This window comes from Epinephelus lanceolatus, chromosome 13 (genome assembly GCF_041903045.1).
Source record: "Epinephelus lanceolatus isolate andai-2023 chromosome 13, ASM4190304v1, whole genome shotgun sequence".
In the NCBI taxonomy this organism is placed as follows: domain Eukaryota; kingdom Metazoa; phylum Chordata; class Actinopteri; order Perciformes; family Serranidae; genus Epinephelus; species Epinephelus lanceolatus.
This window is the reverse complement of record NC_135746.1, coordinates 12,065,083-12,082,665: the sequence shown is the minus strand read 5'-3', so window position 1 is coordinate 12,082,665 and position 17,583 is coordinate 12,065,083. Positions and strand designations below refer to the sequence as shown.

Here is a 17,583-nt window from a genome sequence, read left to right as displayed (position 1 = left end):
TCCAGGTAGGCAGAAGAGCATCTTATGTTCACATATAAATCCATACTTCTCTTACTCGCGGTGAGACCTGCACTACAGACTAATCAGAGATGCTCTCCAGTCTTCTGATGTTATTCCTCGCTCCACTCTCCTCCCACTCTCCCCCCCCTCCCTCCTTCTTCTAAATACCAAGTCCTCTGTTACTGTTGCTAAGATGAAACCAAAGTAACTGCCAGCGTGCAATCATGTCTGGGGAAATGTGGCAGCGTTGGTGTGAAGAGGTGAGGAAAAGGGAAAGAGATCATCGCAGCGAGTCTGCAAAGTGTCAAACAGCAGACAGTTTGATTTATCCTCCACTGTTTTACAGTATAGCAGTATTTTAGGGAATAAATACACAAACAGATGCTCGGATAACACTTGTCTTTATTCAACACTTGCAGCAACAACAACACATTTGTGACACAATTGTCAGGTTTGATCAATAAGCAAATGTGCTTTTTGTGTAAAAAAAAGCTCAGATGTGTCAACTAGAGTTTCAATTCTCTGCCTGACCCAACCCACCAGGTTCGAGCTGTAATTTCTCAGGCTTGAATCAGGACAGGTTTGTGCCAACTTCCCTTGTAAGAAAAGAAAAAACACAGGGCTCACAGTCTGTGTAATGTCATGGCAGATGTATGGACTGTGTTGGCTTGAACTCATTATAACTAATGAAAATGTTGACCTTGAGAATTAGATTGAAATTGTTAGCACAAGGGGGTCATTTGCTCATATAAGCCGTGTTTCCACCGAGCAGTATGGTTCAGCTCAGTTCAATTTTATCTATAAAGCCCAGTATCACAAATCCCAACTTGCCTCAGAGGGCTTTACAGCAGACGACTTCACTCTGTCCTTTGGACAAGTAGAGACCCGCAGGAAGAGCAACTGAGTTCAGTACGCATTTTTTTCCGTTTCCACTGTGAAAAGTTGTGGATGGTACCAATGGAACCGTTCTGTGCCATCCCCATTTTTGGTCCCCCCTCTGTTGGGGTACCTAGCACACAGATCTGGTACTAAAAGGTGGAGCTGTGAACACTGCAGTCTGTTGATTGGTCAATAGAGGATGGTCTCACTGCAGCCTGTTTGAGCTTGTTCTGATAATGTTGGCGTGCAGCCTCGTTCTGTCGACGATAAAAAAGGCGCAGACTTCCATCTGTGTCACCGGTGATGAGGAAATACAGTGAGTGCTGGACAGAGCAGTGAGTGACAACAACCCCGTCCTCATTTAAGAGTACTGTTTGCAGTGGAAACACTAGGGTCTAGCTACCATGTCTGAAGGGTTACTGTTGGTTCCAAAGGTATCATACTGAAAGTGTTTAGTGGAAATGGAGCTATAGCCGACTGTACACAAACTCTAGCGCACTGCACAGGAGACGCATGAAAGTGGCAGTTCTCATGAGATCCAAAGAATTGCAATGGACTGGAGGGAAAACAAAAGACAGAGAGAGGGGCTGCAAGGTGACTCGGTTGGCCGTGGGAGAGATGTGCACGCAGCGGAGAGCAGTGATCATCATCTGAGCGACACATAGCCGTGGAACTCCGTGGGCACTCGAAAAAGAAGACACATTGAGGGGTGCAACCCGCTTTGCCCAACCTGTTGTGTGTGAGACACAGAGCGGACGATAGACTCTTGAAGAAACAGAGGGAAGAGAAGATGGAGAAGTGGTGTGGGCAAACATGTCAGGTCTTAGCTCGTTACAAATGCTTTAAGAAAAAAAATGTAATTGGAAATTTTGGTTTTCGACTCGGGCTTGGGCCCAAAATAGCTGCTGTGGTTCAGTATTCGGTAAAGCTTGGACAGAAACTATACAGGTTCATGTAGGGTTGGGCTCCATCAAAGCTCTAGTGTACACTTGCAATAATGCATAATGCAAATAATTAATTTGGGTCACATTTGGGGAAATTACATAGGCTTACATTCATTTCCTGGAAACCAAACCCAAACCCAAACCTTACCCTGACCACTGACCCAACAATCAGCTTGTTCTGCATTGTGGACACAACTTTTCCCCCAGCTGGAAAAGCCATCCAATATTAACTGGTCCTTGCTCTGATGTGTGTCCCTGACGATAACTTAATTCATACACACGTACACACACTTGCACTCTTCTTCTGTGTTTGTCCTTGTGTTCAGACACTCTGACACAAGGATCTAAACTCTGGCTTCATCAGTCTGTGTGTGTGCTTGTTGTCGGCGCTGATTTTCCTATCATGCCACTAAGAGCACTTCCCAAAGCCAACAATATAGCCACCACAACTCCCACAGTCCCCAGTCTCCCCAGAGCTGCGGTGCCCAGCACCGCAGCCCCAAGTGCACCGGCTCCAATCGGCGCTGCTGCTGCAATGACCGTCTCCATGCCGATGCCTTTAATTAGCTCCGGCCCCGTGAGGAGGCCCCTTTGTAGATTCACCTGAGTGTGGAACGGGCTCTTTGGTGCACCCAGAAAAAATGCCCCCACTGCAACAAGGGTGATCGTTATGAGTTCTGATGTTGAAGGCAGAGTTGCTTTCAGTGCTACAGCTCTCACTGCCACAACTGCACCGACAGCAACTGAACCTAAAATGGCTAAAGCTGAATTTCTGGACCCGAATGCCTGTTTTGCTGCAACACTCGCAGCTCCGAGTGACACCCCCGCAGCTGTAGCTGCTCCTAATGTCCCCCCCATGCTGCTCCGGGGCCCTAGAGATGAGCTTGATTGCAGAATAGCTCTCAGGGCAAGTGATGATATTACAGCAGCTCCCATAGCAACCTTTTCAGCCACCCCTGGCCCCAGCCCGACCGTGGCCACAGTTCCCAGGCCAGCTCCGAGCAGCCCTGCGGACAGGAACGCCACCCAGAGGACTGACTGCAGCATCAAAACCACCTCTGCTTCAGAGCCTTCTCCTGCTTCACCTGCACCTAAACCTACTGAGAATCCCAGTATACCTACAAAAACAGAGTAGAAGAAGATCCTCTCTAAAAGTTTGCAGCTGGTTTTAGATTTTGGTCTTTGTGTCATCCTCTCTGTCAGAGCCTTACGAAGGGCGCAAAGCACAGAGATGGTCAACCCCACGACGAAGAGTCCAACCATCACACCCATTCTTCCATACAGGACGCTGAGGTAGAGGGTGGTGAAGATGATTAAGAGAGCTGTGGTCATGTCATTAATATTGGAGTATGAGTACACTACAAGGACCAGAACGCCTTGAGCTGCGATGTAGATCCACGGTGGAAGGACGCCCGCTAACACTCCAGTAGTGACGGCACCCACCACCACAGAGACTCCCGTTGCGGCCTCCACTACCCACTGCAGCCTTGCTCCAACTTTGACCCACAGCTTCATCGTCATAGCAGCAAGGAGGAAACCACTTCCCAGAGAGAGGAGCACAGAGGTGAACACGAGGCACGCCGTCACTACCCCGACGCCTGTGGAGCCAGCTCGACCAGCAGCCAGAGTGGCAGCATTGAGCAGGACGCCATCTTCAGTCAGTGCGGGCTCAACTGCAAATAACGCAGCTTCTCCAAAAGCGAAGCCTGCTGCTGCACTTTGTAGGATCGTCTTCACGACACCAGCACCACCTGGGAGGAGTAAAGACAAAAGGATTTGAGTCTTTGAGATAATTTCAACGAGTCACCACTGGTTGAAAGTAACTAAGTACATTTACTTAAATACTGCACTAAAGGTGCCCCAATTTTTTTGGCTCAGTTTACTCTTAAAGTGTAACCGATATTTTTTACTGGATCCTATTTTCCTATTTTTATTTTTATTTTTGTCTATGTGAATTATAAGAACATTTTTAAACTGGACCAGTGTGGAGCGAGAGTTACTGCAGGCAGCAGCACCAAAACAGGCGGCAATATAACCACTCGGGGCATTTGTGTCAGGTTATGTCCACTAAAAGTGTTAGTCAGATTTCTATTGGAAGTGTCTGACAAAGTTATGGAAAGCATCCTTATAGCGCTAGACCTTTTTATTAAAGAGATCTTTTTTCTTTAACCAGAAACAGCCCTGACATTGCTATTGGCAAACCCACCAGACTCCATTTAAATAAACACTAATTTTAGTGTGTATAGAGTATATACACGTGTATTTCAGAGATGACCCTAGAGAATTTTTGTAAGTTTTATTTTGTTTTTGTCGACTTTTAATGAAGTGTGTTGTATGATGATAAAAAATACTGTTTATTTAAATGGCGTCTGGTGGGTTTGGGGATAGGGATTTCAGGGTTGTTTCTGGTTAAAAAAAAAGGATCTTACTTATTAACAAAAGATCTATCTCTGTAGTAATCCTTTCCATAATGTTGTCCGACACTTATAATAACAATCTGAGCCTGTCAGTGGCAAAAACAAGCACTTTTAGTGGAAGTAAAGTGATATTGCACAATTGCCCAATAATGTTTCATTACAGTCTGTTATGTGGCGTCAGAGCTCTCATTCAATATTGAACCAGTTTCAAAAATTGTTGTCTTCATTTGTCAACTAGACCCAAAAACATGGGAAGATAGCGTCCAGGATGAAGAAGACCAAAGTTACCCTTTAATGTGGAGCGCTACAAGAAAATAACCATGATGATGTCATCATCCTTTGTGGTCTTGGGGTGCATGGAGGCGCCCAAGACTACAGATTTTCAATGAAATGCCTGTGTTACATACTGTGGTATGGAGTTTAATGATATTGGCTTTCCCCTCGTTAAAAGAAGTGTGACAAAAGATGGTCGATTTGCATTATGGGAAATGTAGGAAGCAGAGTGAGAGTGAGAGCAGAGAGTGATTCAATTTTGCCTTTTGTTTTTCCTATTTGATCTATTTTTTCAGTTTACACTAAAATTATTTTATTACATTAAGCCTGCCTTTTGTAAAGCACTTTGTAATCACTGACTAGTTTTCTATGATTAATAATACTAATACTAATATATACTAGGAACTAAAAGTCTATTTCTATTTCCAATGACTTACTTTGTGCATTCTGATTTTTAAAACAAACCATATGTATGGAGCTGATATCCTTCCAAAATTAAACAAACAAACAAAACATGTTTTGCAAATGCCCTACGATTCACTAACAAGCACAACATTGTTTGTAAATATAAAACATCATTAACAAACTAATGCATTTAATTTGGCAAATAAAACATGTACCTATCAAACAAATACATAACATATTTCTAATAAAAATATATTCTACAAAGACAAAAAAATCTACAAAGGCAGAAAATGATAAGATAAATACTGCATTTGTGATGTATTACAAATAATAAATTATATAATATGTTTTGTATTTGCAAAACAAAATGCTTTAGTTTGTTATTTATGTTTTATATTTACAAACCACATTGTGTTTGATAGTGAATCATGAAGTATTTGTAAAACATGTTTTGTTTGTTTAGTTTAGGTTTGGCAGGATATCAGCTCCATACATATGATCAGATTATAAAATATGACACCTTATTTAGCTGTATCTCCACCTGCCTCATTAAAATACTGCTTATATATTAATTTATCAACAATAATCCAACAATAAAGCAATACAGTATGAAACTGTGAAAGGCATCATTCTGCTTTATGAGCGCTTTTACTTTAAGTGTATTTGCATAAGACATTCTGTACCTTTATTAGCTCCGTTTTGAATGCAGGAACTTTTTTATATTGTGTTATGGCTACTTGTAGTTAAATAAAGGATCTGAATATTTCTTCCATCACTCATGTTTACAGACTGCCTTCCTGCTGCTGCTGTCCCTTTAAGGGAAAAGTGAAACCTTCTGAATGAGTCCATGCTGAAATTTAAAACCAGGAAGTCTGTCTGAACTACGAAAAGACAACAAACATGTTAACAGACCATGCTACCACCTGCACACCTGTGTCACATCAGTTCATGCACTGCAGAAATCATTATCTATGCTCTGTCTGTACTCTGGTTCATTGTAGGTGTCATAAAATATTCTGTGTGTCATGGCTGCAGCTCTTAGATCCTGATCAGATATCAACCCTGAGTCCATCAAATGAAAGCAGCTGTGCAGATATAGTGTTAAAATCTCAAGTTTAACACTTGATTCATTATAGAGGTGAAATGTTTTTGCAGAGTATTTCAGGAGTGATCTTACCCAGGCTGGTCTCTGCCATGGCTCCTACTGCCTCTCTGTACGTTGAACTCACTGACTCCTCCTCTTCCTGTTTGATGCAGCTTTTCACCAGCAGAGGGCAGAAACTCCCTGATAATAACACCAGAGAGAAGCAGGAAAGCAGTGTGACGGCCTATGGCAAACCGTTTTAACATTTAATCGCTAGACTGGATATTCATTACTGATATCTGCAACATAATTTTGCCTAGTCAAAACTCTTATTCAAGATATCTGTAATTAGATTTTGCCTAGTCAAAACTCTAATTACAGATATCTGTAATTCAGTTTTGACTAGTAAGATTCAAACTATTTTTGCCATTCATGTGTATGGGGTTTGTCATTATAGATATCTCCAATGTAGTTGCGGATATCTGCAATTGTTATTGTGGATATCTGCAACTGAATTGTGGATATCTGTAATTCCAGTTTGAGATATCTACAATTTAATTTTGACTAGTCATAATTCAAGTTCAAGATATCTTTAATTATCATCAATTGAAGATATCTACATGGTCCTTTCTAGATATCTTGAATTGAGTTTCAGATAGTCAGAATGACGTTGTAGATATCTTGAATTCGAAATATGACTAGTCAAAATGACGTTGTAGATATCTGTAACTGAATTATGACTAGTCAAAATGACATTGTAGATATCTACAACTGAATTATGACTAGTCAAAATGACGTTGTAGATATCTCAAACTGGAATTATAGATAGTCATAATGTAATTGTAGATATCTATAATGACAAACCCCATACACATGAATGGCAAAAATAGTTTGAATCTTACTAGTCAAAACTGAATTACAGATATCTGTAACTGTAGTTTTGACTAGTCAGAATGACATTATAGATATCTGTAATTCAGTTTTGACTAGTCAGAATGACGTTACAGATATCTTAAATTAAAATTCATACTAGTCACAATGACATTACTACTAGTCAAAATGACGTTATAGATCTCTATAATGGTAATTCCGGATAGTCGGACTTAGTGATTAAATGTTAAAACGGCTTGCCATAGACGGCCTCTTGGTGACCTTTTCTGTGAGGTTATATGTATGCAGAATTTAAAAAAAAGAAAAAACATTGCCTGCTGTCACCATTAAAACAGTCTATAAAACATACTTTAAAGGAAATACAGTGACAGATTTCCCACCAGAGTGTAAAAGTGTGGACCACATAATCTGAACTACTCACCATCTCTGCAGGTTTGTAGAGGCTTAACCAGATAACACTATTAAACTATTTGCAGTGTTTGAAATAACTTGTCTTTTTCTAGATTCAGTGCACCTCCTGCTGGACTCTGCACCCTGCTAGACGCTCCATGTTGGAGCTCCTCTGATCAAATAGGAAACACACAAGTGTCATGGAGATCTCCATGACACTTGTGTGTTTACCTCAGGTTATAAGTGTCCTGTGAAGCTTTTACCTTCAAGGTTTACAATAGCTGTGGCAACTTTATTGCAAATCCCTAAATGCTTTATCATAATTGAATTTCTCCTCAGGGGGATTAATAAAGTATAAAGTATTTTTTCTAAATTGATTTTCTTCATATATCAGATGTTTTTTTTATTTTTCTATTTTTTTTTATTTGCACACACATAAAACACATGCCATCCAAATAGTAAGACAGAAAGAAAAAAAGAAATGTGCCAGTAGAGGTCAAGAAGCCACAGGCTTATACAAACAGACCTCCTCTCAACTTAGAAAGAAAAACAGACAATGACAAAAAAAAGGGAGGAAAAATGGTCTTGGTACTTAAACAAATTATGTTTTGAGTGCTGCGGCTTGACACCTTTTCTGAAAGCTATGGGGTGAAAAATCTGCAAGTTGTGGACCATGACGAATGCAAATACTACGTCTCAGTCACATGTAATGGAAATGTTTTTGAAAGGATTACGCAGATAAAGGACTGAAGGTATGAGGTGTGTGAGGTGCATGTCATGTCACTCATAACATAGAGTATATTATAAGTGTTTACTGGACAGCTTTAAAAGCAGCTTTAGTGAAAATTCATTAGCAAACTATATAGTTAGATACGCTGCAGCACATTCAGGGCCTTCATACTTTAAGATAGAGACAGATACATTTTCATCTGAAGCTTGATATCATTCCCAACACCGCACTGACCACTGGCTATTTGTCTTTCTCTGTGACCTCCTTCATTTGCTAAACAGGTGCATATAAATACAGCAGGAGAAGCACTTCTGATTTCTCTCTAGTCTCCCTCAGGTCTGTTCACTAACATGACTGTGATGCTTTAACGTAGACTCTTATGCACATCATTTCCCACCTAAGCATGCCTTTAATAATCAGCACCAAGCTGATTAATGTTACACTACAGTCTGTTAACAAGTCTGTTCAAAAATTGTCACAGAAACATGAGAAAATAGGGTGCAGGTTGAAACAGACCAAAGTAAATCAACCAAAGTAATGCTTTAATGGGGAGGGTTACCCAGTCTGTGAAAACAACATCATCTCAGCTGCAGCTCTGGAGGAAGCTTTCTGAAGTCAGAGAAAATAATCCTGATGATGCCATAATCTTTTGTAGTCTTTGGGTGCATGGATTACTGATTTTTAACAAAAAGTCTGTGTAACACAGTGTGGTATGGAGTTTAAATGATGCTGACCTTACCCTTATCAAAATAAGTGTGACGGTAGATGGTAGATTTGCATCATGGGAAATGTAGGAAGCAGTTTTGAGGGCTTGATCTGCACTATGTTCTTTAATGTATTTATTTATTTTCAATTTTGCCTTTTGTTCTTACTATTTGATCTATTTTTTTTTCAGTTTACACTTGGATTATTTATTTTCATTATGCCTGCCCTTTCAAAGGATTTTCAATCATGCTGTTCACTGAAAATAATAAAATAATAATAATAATAATAATTATTATTATTATTGTTATTATTAAGGCTCCAATTACAAAGAGTTTATAACTGTAATTAATGTCTCAGTGACATGCTGGAGGTGGATTTTTATGAATGGCTTATCAGAATTGCTCTATAAAGCTGCAGTAAATGACTTATTAACCATTAATGACGTCATAAAGCTCATAAATATGTAATAAATTCTGTCTTAACCATAAAGTGACACAGCAACTTATATTTTTACGACCATAATGAACGCAGATGTAGATCTCACTGATTCCTGTCAAAGAAATTGATTTACAAAGTAGGGAAAGGACACATTGAAGGGAAGGAACCGAGGAGAGAGGGTAAAAGATATTAATATTGGGACGCGGCCCGGGTCTTTCCCCTCCGACTTCCTGCTCTGCAGTCAGCTGACTGTGCTGCTGTCACGTGACTGTCGCTTCCTTTCAATTGGAGTCGAGAGGAGCGGATCAGTTTATTTCTTTACACTCAGTTAAAGAGTCTGTTTAGCACAGGGTGTCTGTGAAGGTGAGAGAGAGAGAGAAGAAGAGGAAGAAGAGGAAGAAAAGGAGGAAGAAGAAGAGTTGAGGAGAGTAGAGTGCATCCTCCTCCGTCTTTCGCCTCAGAGCTGTGAACGGCTCACTGGATTTCAGTAAGTACCTTTATCTTTTTACAATGTTTATTAAGCACGTGCATGCCAACAGATATTGTCTGTGTATCCCCTAAAAGATGAATCATCTATTAAGTCACTTTTTAGCTACTGCATTAGAAAACTACAGTTTGGTGCCACACAGGTATCAACATATACATCTTACAGTCAAATGAGATGTTAATGATGTTAATAAGCATATTTATTTATATCTGCCATGTTGTAATAACTTAATATCCTTTAGTAAGTGCTGGTTTGGATTCAGTCTGTCTTCATACTGTCTGTTGGTAGAAGTCACCTGGCAGGTTGTTGCTGCCACCGTCACACCCAGTCAGGTGACACTCAGGTGTGTTTGTGTGTGAGAGATGCCTGTCATTTGGCACACAGAGTGCACACACACACTGACAGTAACCTGGTGTCACCCAGCACACAGATTTAACTTTACCTGAGTGGTTTGTATCTCTGCAGGAATGCATGTGACGGGGCTTCTGTTTGCGTCAGCGCTCTGTGTGGCCACCTTGGGCCTGGACAATGGAGTGATGAGGACGCCTCCCATGGGCTGGTTGGCGTGGGAACGATTCCGCTGTGACATCGACTGTGAGCACGACCCCAAGAACTGCATCAGGCAAGAAGCAGCATGAATATGAACACTGTGATCGCACCAAAACTTCTTTTTAAGCAGGTGCTATTTAAAAGAATGGTCTCGTATTTAAGTGGACTTTGCTGTTTGAGATATTAGGATTAAGAATTATTAAGATTAAGTACACACACTAAGTTCAGGGTCTGAATCAGGTTTGCTTACTGTGAGATCTGATATTGAAATGAAGCCAATCAGGTAAATGTTTCATGAGTAATGTGAGGTGAACTGCAGACATCCTACAATACTAAATGCCTAAATACAGTGAGTTGCTGCCATTTGATTGGCTGATTAGCTATTTGCGTTAACAAGCAGTTGAACAGCTGTACCTAATAAAGTGGCTGGTGAGTGTATATCTGAAATTTGAAGCCATTTTTTTTATAAAAGTATGTGTAAAAGTCTACCTTTTGGAAATAACTAAAACAAAGTTAAGATTTTTTTGTCCAGTTGTGTTTTTTTCAATATCGCAGAAAAGCAAATGTACAATTTTAATATCACGGTATACCTTGAAAACAGTAACAACCCTAATCAAGACTTTTCTGTCTTCTCCTCCAGTGAGAATCTGTTCATCGACATGGCCGACAGACTCGCAGAGGACGGCTGGAGGGAACTCGGCTACGTGTACGTGAACATAGACGACTGTTGGTCGTCCATGCAGAGAGACGAGAAGGGACGTCTGCAGGCCGACCCTAAGAGGTAGTGGTGTATACAGTATGTGCTGTTTGCTCACAGAGACGGACACACAACCACACAGAGGCTGTTGTTCCTCAGTGCAAACATTAATCTGTAAACCTCTGAGTCAATAAAGCAGTTAAACAAGGTGATGACAGTGTGACAGTCATATGACAGACAACATTAGGAGTCAGTAGTTTCTCCGTGTGGTGTGTCTGATGTGTTATGCAGCATCAGCAGTATGATAAAGACAGCTGGAATTTGGTAGTGAAAACAATAAATCACACCATGGATATTATCTCAAATACACATCTGGAGGCTCTAAAGATTTAGAGCTTCGCAAACACACAGTGAACTGTATCAGTAGAGACTATTCCCAAGGTTTTTTAGTGAGATTTTATACATTATAGTAGCATCATTTGTGTCAAATGCCGTTCCCACCAAACACTGGACATGTTGCGCTGCGGCTCGTCAGCAGACAACCACGCCAAGTTATCACTACTCACTGAAAGACCTATACCTCTTCTACATCTGCGTTAGCTTAAAATCATGTGGAGGCCCCTTATCAAACTTGATTTCTCACTTAAGAGCCGATCTCCAGAGCGACGACTCGCCTGGCAATATCTTTTTGGCCATTGTCTTTATGATGAGGGGATCGTGGGTTGTTTAGCTCGGGATATTTGTTGACTTCAACAATGAGACTCTCCTCGTCCAGCCTTTGTCCCACACAAGACAGCAGTAGAGTTCTCTTTAGAGGAGTCGAGCTGACACAGGAGCAGAGAAGAAGGAGCTACAGGAGCTGGCATGTACAAGCAGAGAGCGAGAGGGGGAAAAATGCATTTAATTTCGGAGGTGACGCGGTTGGAAATAGGACAGTGATGTAAAGTGCCATGTGACGGCACATCCAGAAGCACCGACTCGCCTCAAGCTGCTGGCAGTGTGGGGTTGTACATTGAAAATAATAGTGGTGTTTGCAGCTTGTGTGTTTCGGCCTTGAGAAAGTTGTGGAAGGTTAAAAAAACTCCTGGAACTGGTAACAGATTAAAGCATGATGACTGGGTATGAAAGGTATGAAAGAGATATCCTCAACAGGCTCAGTTGTTTCACAAGCAAGGACGTCGCTCTGTGAAAAACTCTTTTCTCCCCTCACTCTTCCTCAGGTTCCCAGGAGGCATCCCGAAACTGGCACGCTACCTGCATGACAGGGGGCTGAAGCTGGGGATCTACGGGGACATGGGCACACACACCTGTGGGGGCTACCCGGGCACGCCTCTGGACAAGATCGAGATAGACGCTCAGACCTTCGCAGAGTGGGAGGTGGACATGTTTAAATTTGACGGCTGTTATTCAAACGCCACAGAGCAAGCGCAGGGTAAGAAAAGAAGTAGTGACCTTTACTTTGTGGTTATTGAGATGCTGCTGACTTGATTTAACACTTGTTCTTCTTTTAACAGGTTATCCTCTCATGTCAAAGGCTTTAAATGCTACCGGCCGTCCCATTGGATACTCCTGCAGCTGGCCTGCCTACCAGGGTGGCCTGCCTCCTAAGGTAAGACCAGGCTGTGTCAAAGGTTATATCATCTACCTGAAGCTTTACACCGACAGTTTACATAGTTCATGTCAGTGGAAGTAGACTCTGTTGTGAGGACTGTGTTCTAATACTTAATATTTTTGCCTCTCTTGTGAAACTCGTTTATGTTTTTAGGTAAACTACACTCAGCTGGGCCAGATCTGCAACCTGTGGCGTAACTATGGCGACATCCAGGACTCTTGGGACAGTGTCCTGAACATTATCGACTGGTTCTTTGAGAACCAGGACGTCCTGATACCTGCAGCCGGACCTGGAAGGTGGAACGACCCTGATATGGTCTGTTCAGCTTACATGATAACCGACATTATATTCACATTATCAGTAAGGTTAAAAGTGCCAGTGGTACATGATCAAGAGGAAAGCCCCTGTGTTACAGACATGAAATCTTGTTTCATCTTCCTCTATTGTGTGATTTTGACCTCTACAGCTGATCATTGGCGACTTTGGCCTCAGCATGGACCAGTCTCGGAGTCAGATGGCTCTGTGGGCGATCATGGCTGCTCCTCTTTTCATGTCCAATGACCTGCGCACCATCAGCAGCGGGGCTCGCAATATCCTGCAGAACAAGATGGCCATCACCATCAACCAGGACCCTCTGGGCATCCAAGGAAGGCGCCTTGTGAAGGTGACACACTTGTGCATGAATCTTGCACATTAAGATGCATAAATTAATTTTCTACTCTCTGCTGTTCACATATATTTGTGTCCTCTCATCCTTTGTGTCATTGTTCACATTTTCTCATCCATGTCTGTCTGGCAGGAGAAGAGTGGCATTCAGGTGTTCTGGCGCCCCCTGTCAAAAAATGACAGTGCTCTGGTGTTCTTCAGTCGTCGTACCGACATGCCGTACCACTACCAGACTAACCTCAAAAAACTCAACTACACCATCGGCAGCTACAAGGTATTTAAGGTCTTTAAATGTTTTCCAGACAGAGATTAAAGCAGGCAGTGTATCATCTCTGGTATACTCCTGTCTCCTCAGTCAGTATCTACATCATCCCTTGTCTGTTGAACCCACTCATCCAACCACTTCTGTCTTCAAAGATCATGTCACACTTGAATCACTTCTTAGTTTACTGCAGCCAGAGGAGTCAAACTGCCCTATCATCAGTAATGGGGTTTTCCCAGGGGCCTGTTCTTGGACCATTACTTTTTACATATACATAAATAATATTGTTCTTCTTAATCAGCACTTTAACTAGGGCTGGGCGACGTGGCCTATCAATAATATTGCAATATTTTTAGGCTGTATCGTGTTACTTAGTATAAATCTTGATATTCAGAAATTTCCTTAAAACTACTGTAGACTACTAAAATACTACTAATTAAACGACGGTTACAATAAAGTTAAATAAAGTACAGTTATGATGAAGTTAAAGTATTGTTAAAATAAATTGAACAAAGTAGTGTTATTATTCAAATATTTTCATTGAGTTTTCCATCATTTTTTGTAGACATACCTACACACATACACTAGTACTCAATACAACATAAAAAAAAAAAAATAATACAAAAAAATAAATACAGAATTGAAAAGGAATTGTAAAAATAAATTGATGCAAAAATTAACCTGATGCAATATGACTATAGAGGTCATAAAACAAACAACAACAAAAAACAAAAATAAGGTAAGCAGTGATCAGGTAGACAATCGTTCCATACAGAATATTTGAACACAAAAAAAAAAAGAACCTTAATGATCACCTTTCTTTTATAGCTTAAATAAGCTCTTCCCCATATAAGAGAAGTAAGTCACTTATTTAATAAAAAATAAAAATGGGGCAATGGCAACAAAGTAGTGTTATAATTAAAAATAAATAAAGCACTGCTGAAATAAAGTTATAGTGTCGTAATAAAGTAAAATAAAGTTATGTCATAATAAAGTAAATTAACATACTCTTAACTTAATTTACTTTATTTAACTTAATAAAGTTAAACCATTACAGTAGAGCCATTAAACGTGAGGAACGGGAAGATTTATTTTCTGTGAGCTGAAAACAACCTAACAGCTCTCCAGAGGGGTATTCCAGAAAGCGGGTTTAGTGAAAACTTTGAGTAAGTTAACCCTGAAATGAGGGAAACTCTGGGTTTTCAGTTCCAGAAAGAGAGGTAAATCAAACTCTGAGTCAATCACCATGGCAACTGAGTCTGTGAACCTAACCTGCTTGCTGGCAGGTTTTCTTCAATAAACCCTGAGTTTTTCTCTGTCTCCTCCCTCTTACACGCTGTTTCATTTCCTCATTCATTCAGTCCGTGTCAAAGCTTGTATTGAAGCGCGTTAATTAGCGGAGATTTACCGTCTGTCACAGTCTAAATCCTGCTGGATATTAGTTTGTTACTCAGGACTGTCTTAAGTTACTGAATTTATGCACATCAATCATTTCTTTGGACATCGGTTTTTGTCTTAACATTCAAATATTACACAGCGAGAATTCACCCTCAGCTCAGAATCAAACCTCTGTCCTTTTTATATTTATTATTTTTTATAACACTGTGCACAAGGATCAGACTGTCAGTCTGTTAGAGCAGCTCCCACATGTTTACTGCACATAATGTGTAGGTCGAATTATTTAAATTTTAAAAATTGGTATGAAGCTTTAGACATGTAGTATCAATGACTAATGATCTCTATCACTGATGTCATTGGTCGCACTGATGGAACATAATTCCTACAGCCTAATATTGGGGATTATATGTTAATATTTCTGAGTGAGCAATGGTGCAGCATTTCACTGTCTTTAAATTTACTACATTTGTAGCTGAAATAAAGTCACTGAATGCTGTTGAGTCAAGATACAAATAGATGTCCAACAATTTAAAATCTATGTATTTTAACCTCAATGTCTTTTCAAGTGCAAATAACCAAACATATTATTACTGGGTCAGACTGTGAGTTTACAGTCATGTCTTTATGTCTTTGATCTATAGCCTAGCCTATATGTTTTAAATTCCTATTTTTCAGTTGCTGCCTGCTGTGTTTTTCCCCATCAGATTAAATCTGAACAAATCTATTAATATAAGGTAATGTATCTACAGCCTGATACACAGCCACTTTATCTTCATTAAGGAAATGTAAGTCTGATAAATGATGAATAAACGGACAACACTGAATAAAACTTTTTTATTAACTTTATGGTTAACTTATTTACACTTTCCTCACTCTGACTCAGGCTCTTCTTTTAAAGATAAACGTGCACCGTCTGCTACACATGCATTAATATAGCTACATCTACTGGATTAAAATGGAGGCGCTGTCTTTTATTTACCTGTTGCCATGGTGAATCGTGGAGTCAGAGCTCCATTGATGATGGCTTTTTATTGTCGGCTTAACTCAGAGTGAACATACTCAGAGTTGACTGAACTAACTCAGATCAGCTGTTCTGGAACCGGTAACTCAGAGTTTCCCATCTCAGGGTAAATCAACTCAGAGTTCAGGGTTAGACTCAGAGTTTGTTGAACCTCCTACCTGGAATACCCCTCTGTTCATGTATTAAGAATATTTGCAAACTGCACTGGTGCTCCATGGTCGCAAAAAATGACTTAATGGTTGCAGCGTGGAGCCCTGAGGATACACAAACACACACCTCACCTGCTGACACACTGTCGGTCAGGAGAGAGTGGTATAGATGGGTAGGGAAGTGTGTGAGGTATCATATTTGAGTCCTGTTTTTGTGTTTTTGAGAGGGAAAGCGAGTCTCATTTCGGTGGCTTAAAAACTGATGTGACAATTTATACTCTAATTGTGATATAATCATTTAATACAACCTGTGTGGAACAAGCCGCAGTACGTAGAGTGTAATCGATATATCACCCACCCCTAACTTCAACATCCATGTTTATGCAGATGATACAATTGCATATGCCTCAAGTTTCACCCTAACCCAGGCTCTGACTCATCCTCATGCTTTCCAGTAGCATTCTCCATTTCCACCACTGTCTCTGACTATCCTCCCACTAAATCTTTAAATGGTGCCCACATCACTTTTGACTGCAGTGGAGTTTGCTAACCAAATACACATAAATATCGCAGGTGAACATCTCACTTATTTTCTTTTACACTTCCTCAGATCTACGACGTCTTCACTGACAAGACCATGGTGCTGAAAGACTCCACTGACTTTGTGGTGTCAGTGAACCCCACAGGTGTGGTCATGTGGTACGTGTCTGCGCCTGCCAAACTCAGCCTCCGCCGGTTCTATAAAGATGGCAGACTCCAGGGATTCGGCTACGATGACGATGTAAACGCCACCCCTCGTGTTTTCCTCTGATCTTGCTGCCTCAGTGCAGCAGCTCTTGATAAAGTTTTAACCGACAGGAGTGCACACGAACATCGTTTGGTGCTTAAAGGACTTATTTCTCTATTTTACCACAAAGTGCCATTTAATAGCTGTAAATTGTGTCGTGTTAAAGTGATGGCCCTGTGAATTACAAGGATTAAAATCACTTAAAGCTCAGGGACAGCTGTTTTGCATCTAGATTCACTATTCCATTTTTTAAGTGATCCTTCGCTCAAATTCTGCACTCACAGCATCAATATGATCAAGTTTAAGCATCCAAAACAAAACACACTTCATGTTACAGTAAGGAGAGCAATGATTTGTGCCACATTTTAAGAAAGCAGGGTAGTGTGTGTGTGTTAAAGGTATACAATGCAGGAACTGTCCGCTACTGTTTGTAAACAGCAAAACTAAAAGTGAAAGTCACCCAGAGCTTTTCACACAGCATTGTGTACATGATTTTTGTAGCTTCCTCTTGGATGCGTGCTGCTTACGCTGTGGTACCTGGTTGCTACGTTTTTTAATCCTAAAATCAACTGCGCGCTGTGTCCAAGAACACCCTGCACACAGCAAAACAAGAAGAAAGTAAAAAAGAATTACAGGCAAAAGGGAAGAGGCTCTGCAGATAAATACCCCACGCAGACTTCTAGTGGGTCATAAGTGATGATTGGGAGGGATTACTTCTGTATGAGTCTATACTTTTTTTTTTTTTCCCTTGGTGAAATCCTGCATAGTATACCCTTAACTGGTCCAGAAAGCACAAAGG

General features: G+C 40.6%; 2 protein-coding genes across 2 annotated transcripts; one reads left to right on the top strand and one right to left on the bottom strand.

The window, feature by feature from the left end:
• Positions 1 to 385: 385 nt before the first annotated feature.
• On the bottom strand, positions 386 to 6,176 carry LOC117270568 (uncharacterized). The gene is made up of 2 exons (XM_033648239.2): positions 6,096 to 6,176; positions 386 to 3,574 (listed from the first exon to the last, which is right to left on the bottom strand). The coding sequence occupies exons 1-2, from the start codon at positions 6,112 to 6,114 to the stop codon at positions 2,184 to 2,186; spliced, it is 1,410 nt and encodes a 469-aa protein (XP_033504130.2). The 5' UTR covers positions 6,115 to 6,176; the 3' UTR covers positions 386 to 2,183.
• Positions 6,177 to 9,429: 3,253 nt separating this feature from the next.
• On the top strand, positions 9,430 to 17,349 carry naga (N-acetylgalactosaminidase, alpha). Its single transcript, XM_033649153.2, has 9 exons — positions 9,430 to 9,643; positions 10,109 to 10,265; positions 10,833 to 10,973; positions 12,110 to 12,321; positions 12,404 to 12,498; positions 12,655 to 12,816; positions 12,968 to 13,165; positions 13,301 to 13,441; positions 16,608 to 17,349. The coding sequence occupies exons 2-9, from the start codon at positions 10,111 to 10,113 to the stop codon at positions 16,806 to 16,808; spliced, it is 1,305 nt and encodes a 434-aa protein (XP_033505044.2). The 5' UTR covers positions 9,430 to 9,643; positions 10,109 to 10,110; the 3' UTR covers positions 16,809 to 17,349.
• Positions 17,350 to 17,583: the final 234 nt, after the last annotated feature.

Bases quoted from the DNA above. Each gene is read 5' to 3' on its own strand.
- naga (XM_033649153.2), top strand. From the start codon at position 10,111: ATGCATGTGACGGGGCTTCTGTTTGCGTCAGCGCTCTGTGTGGCCACC. The intron at 10,974-12,109 runs GTAGTGGTGTAT...ACTCTTCCTCAG, and splicing joins CTGCAGGCCGACCCTAAGAG to GTTCCCAGGAGGCATCCCGA. The intron at 12,817-12,967 runs GTCTGTTCAGCT...TGACCTCTACAG, and splicing joins GGTGGAACGACCCTGATATG to CTGATCATTGGCGACTTTGG.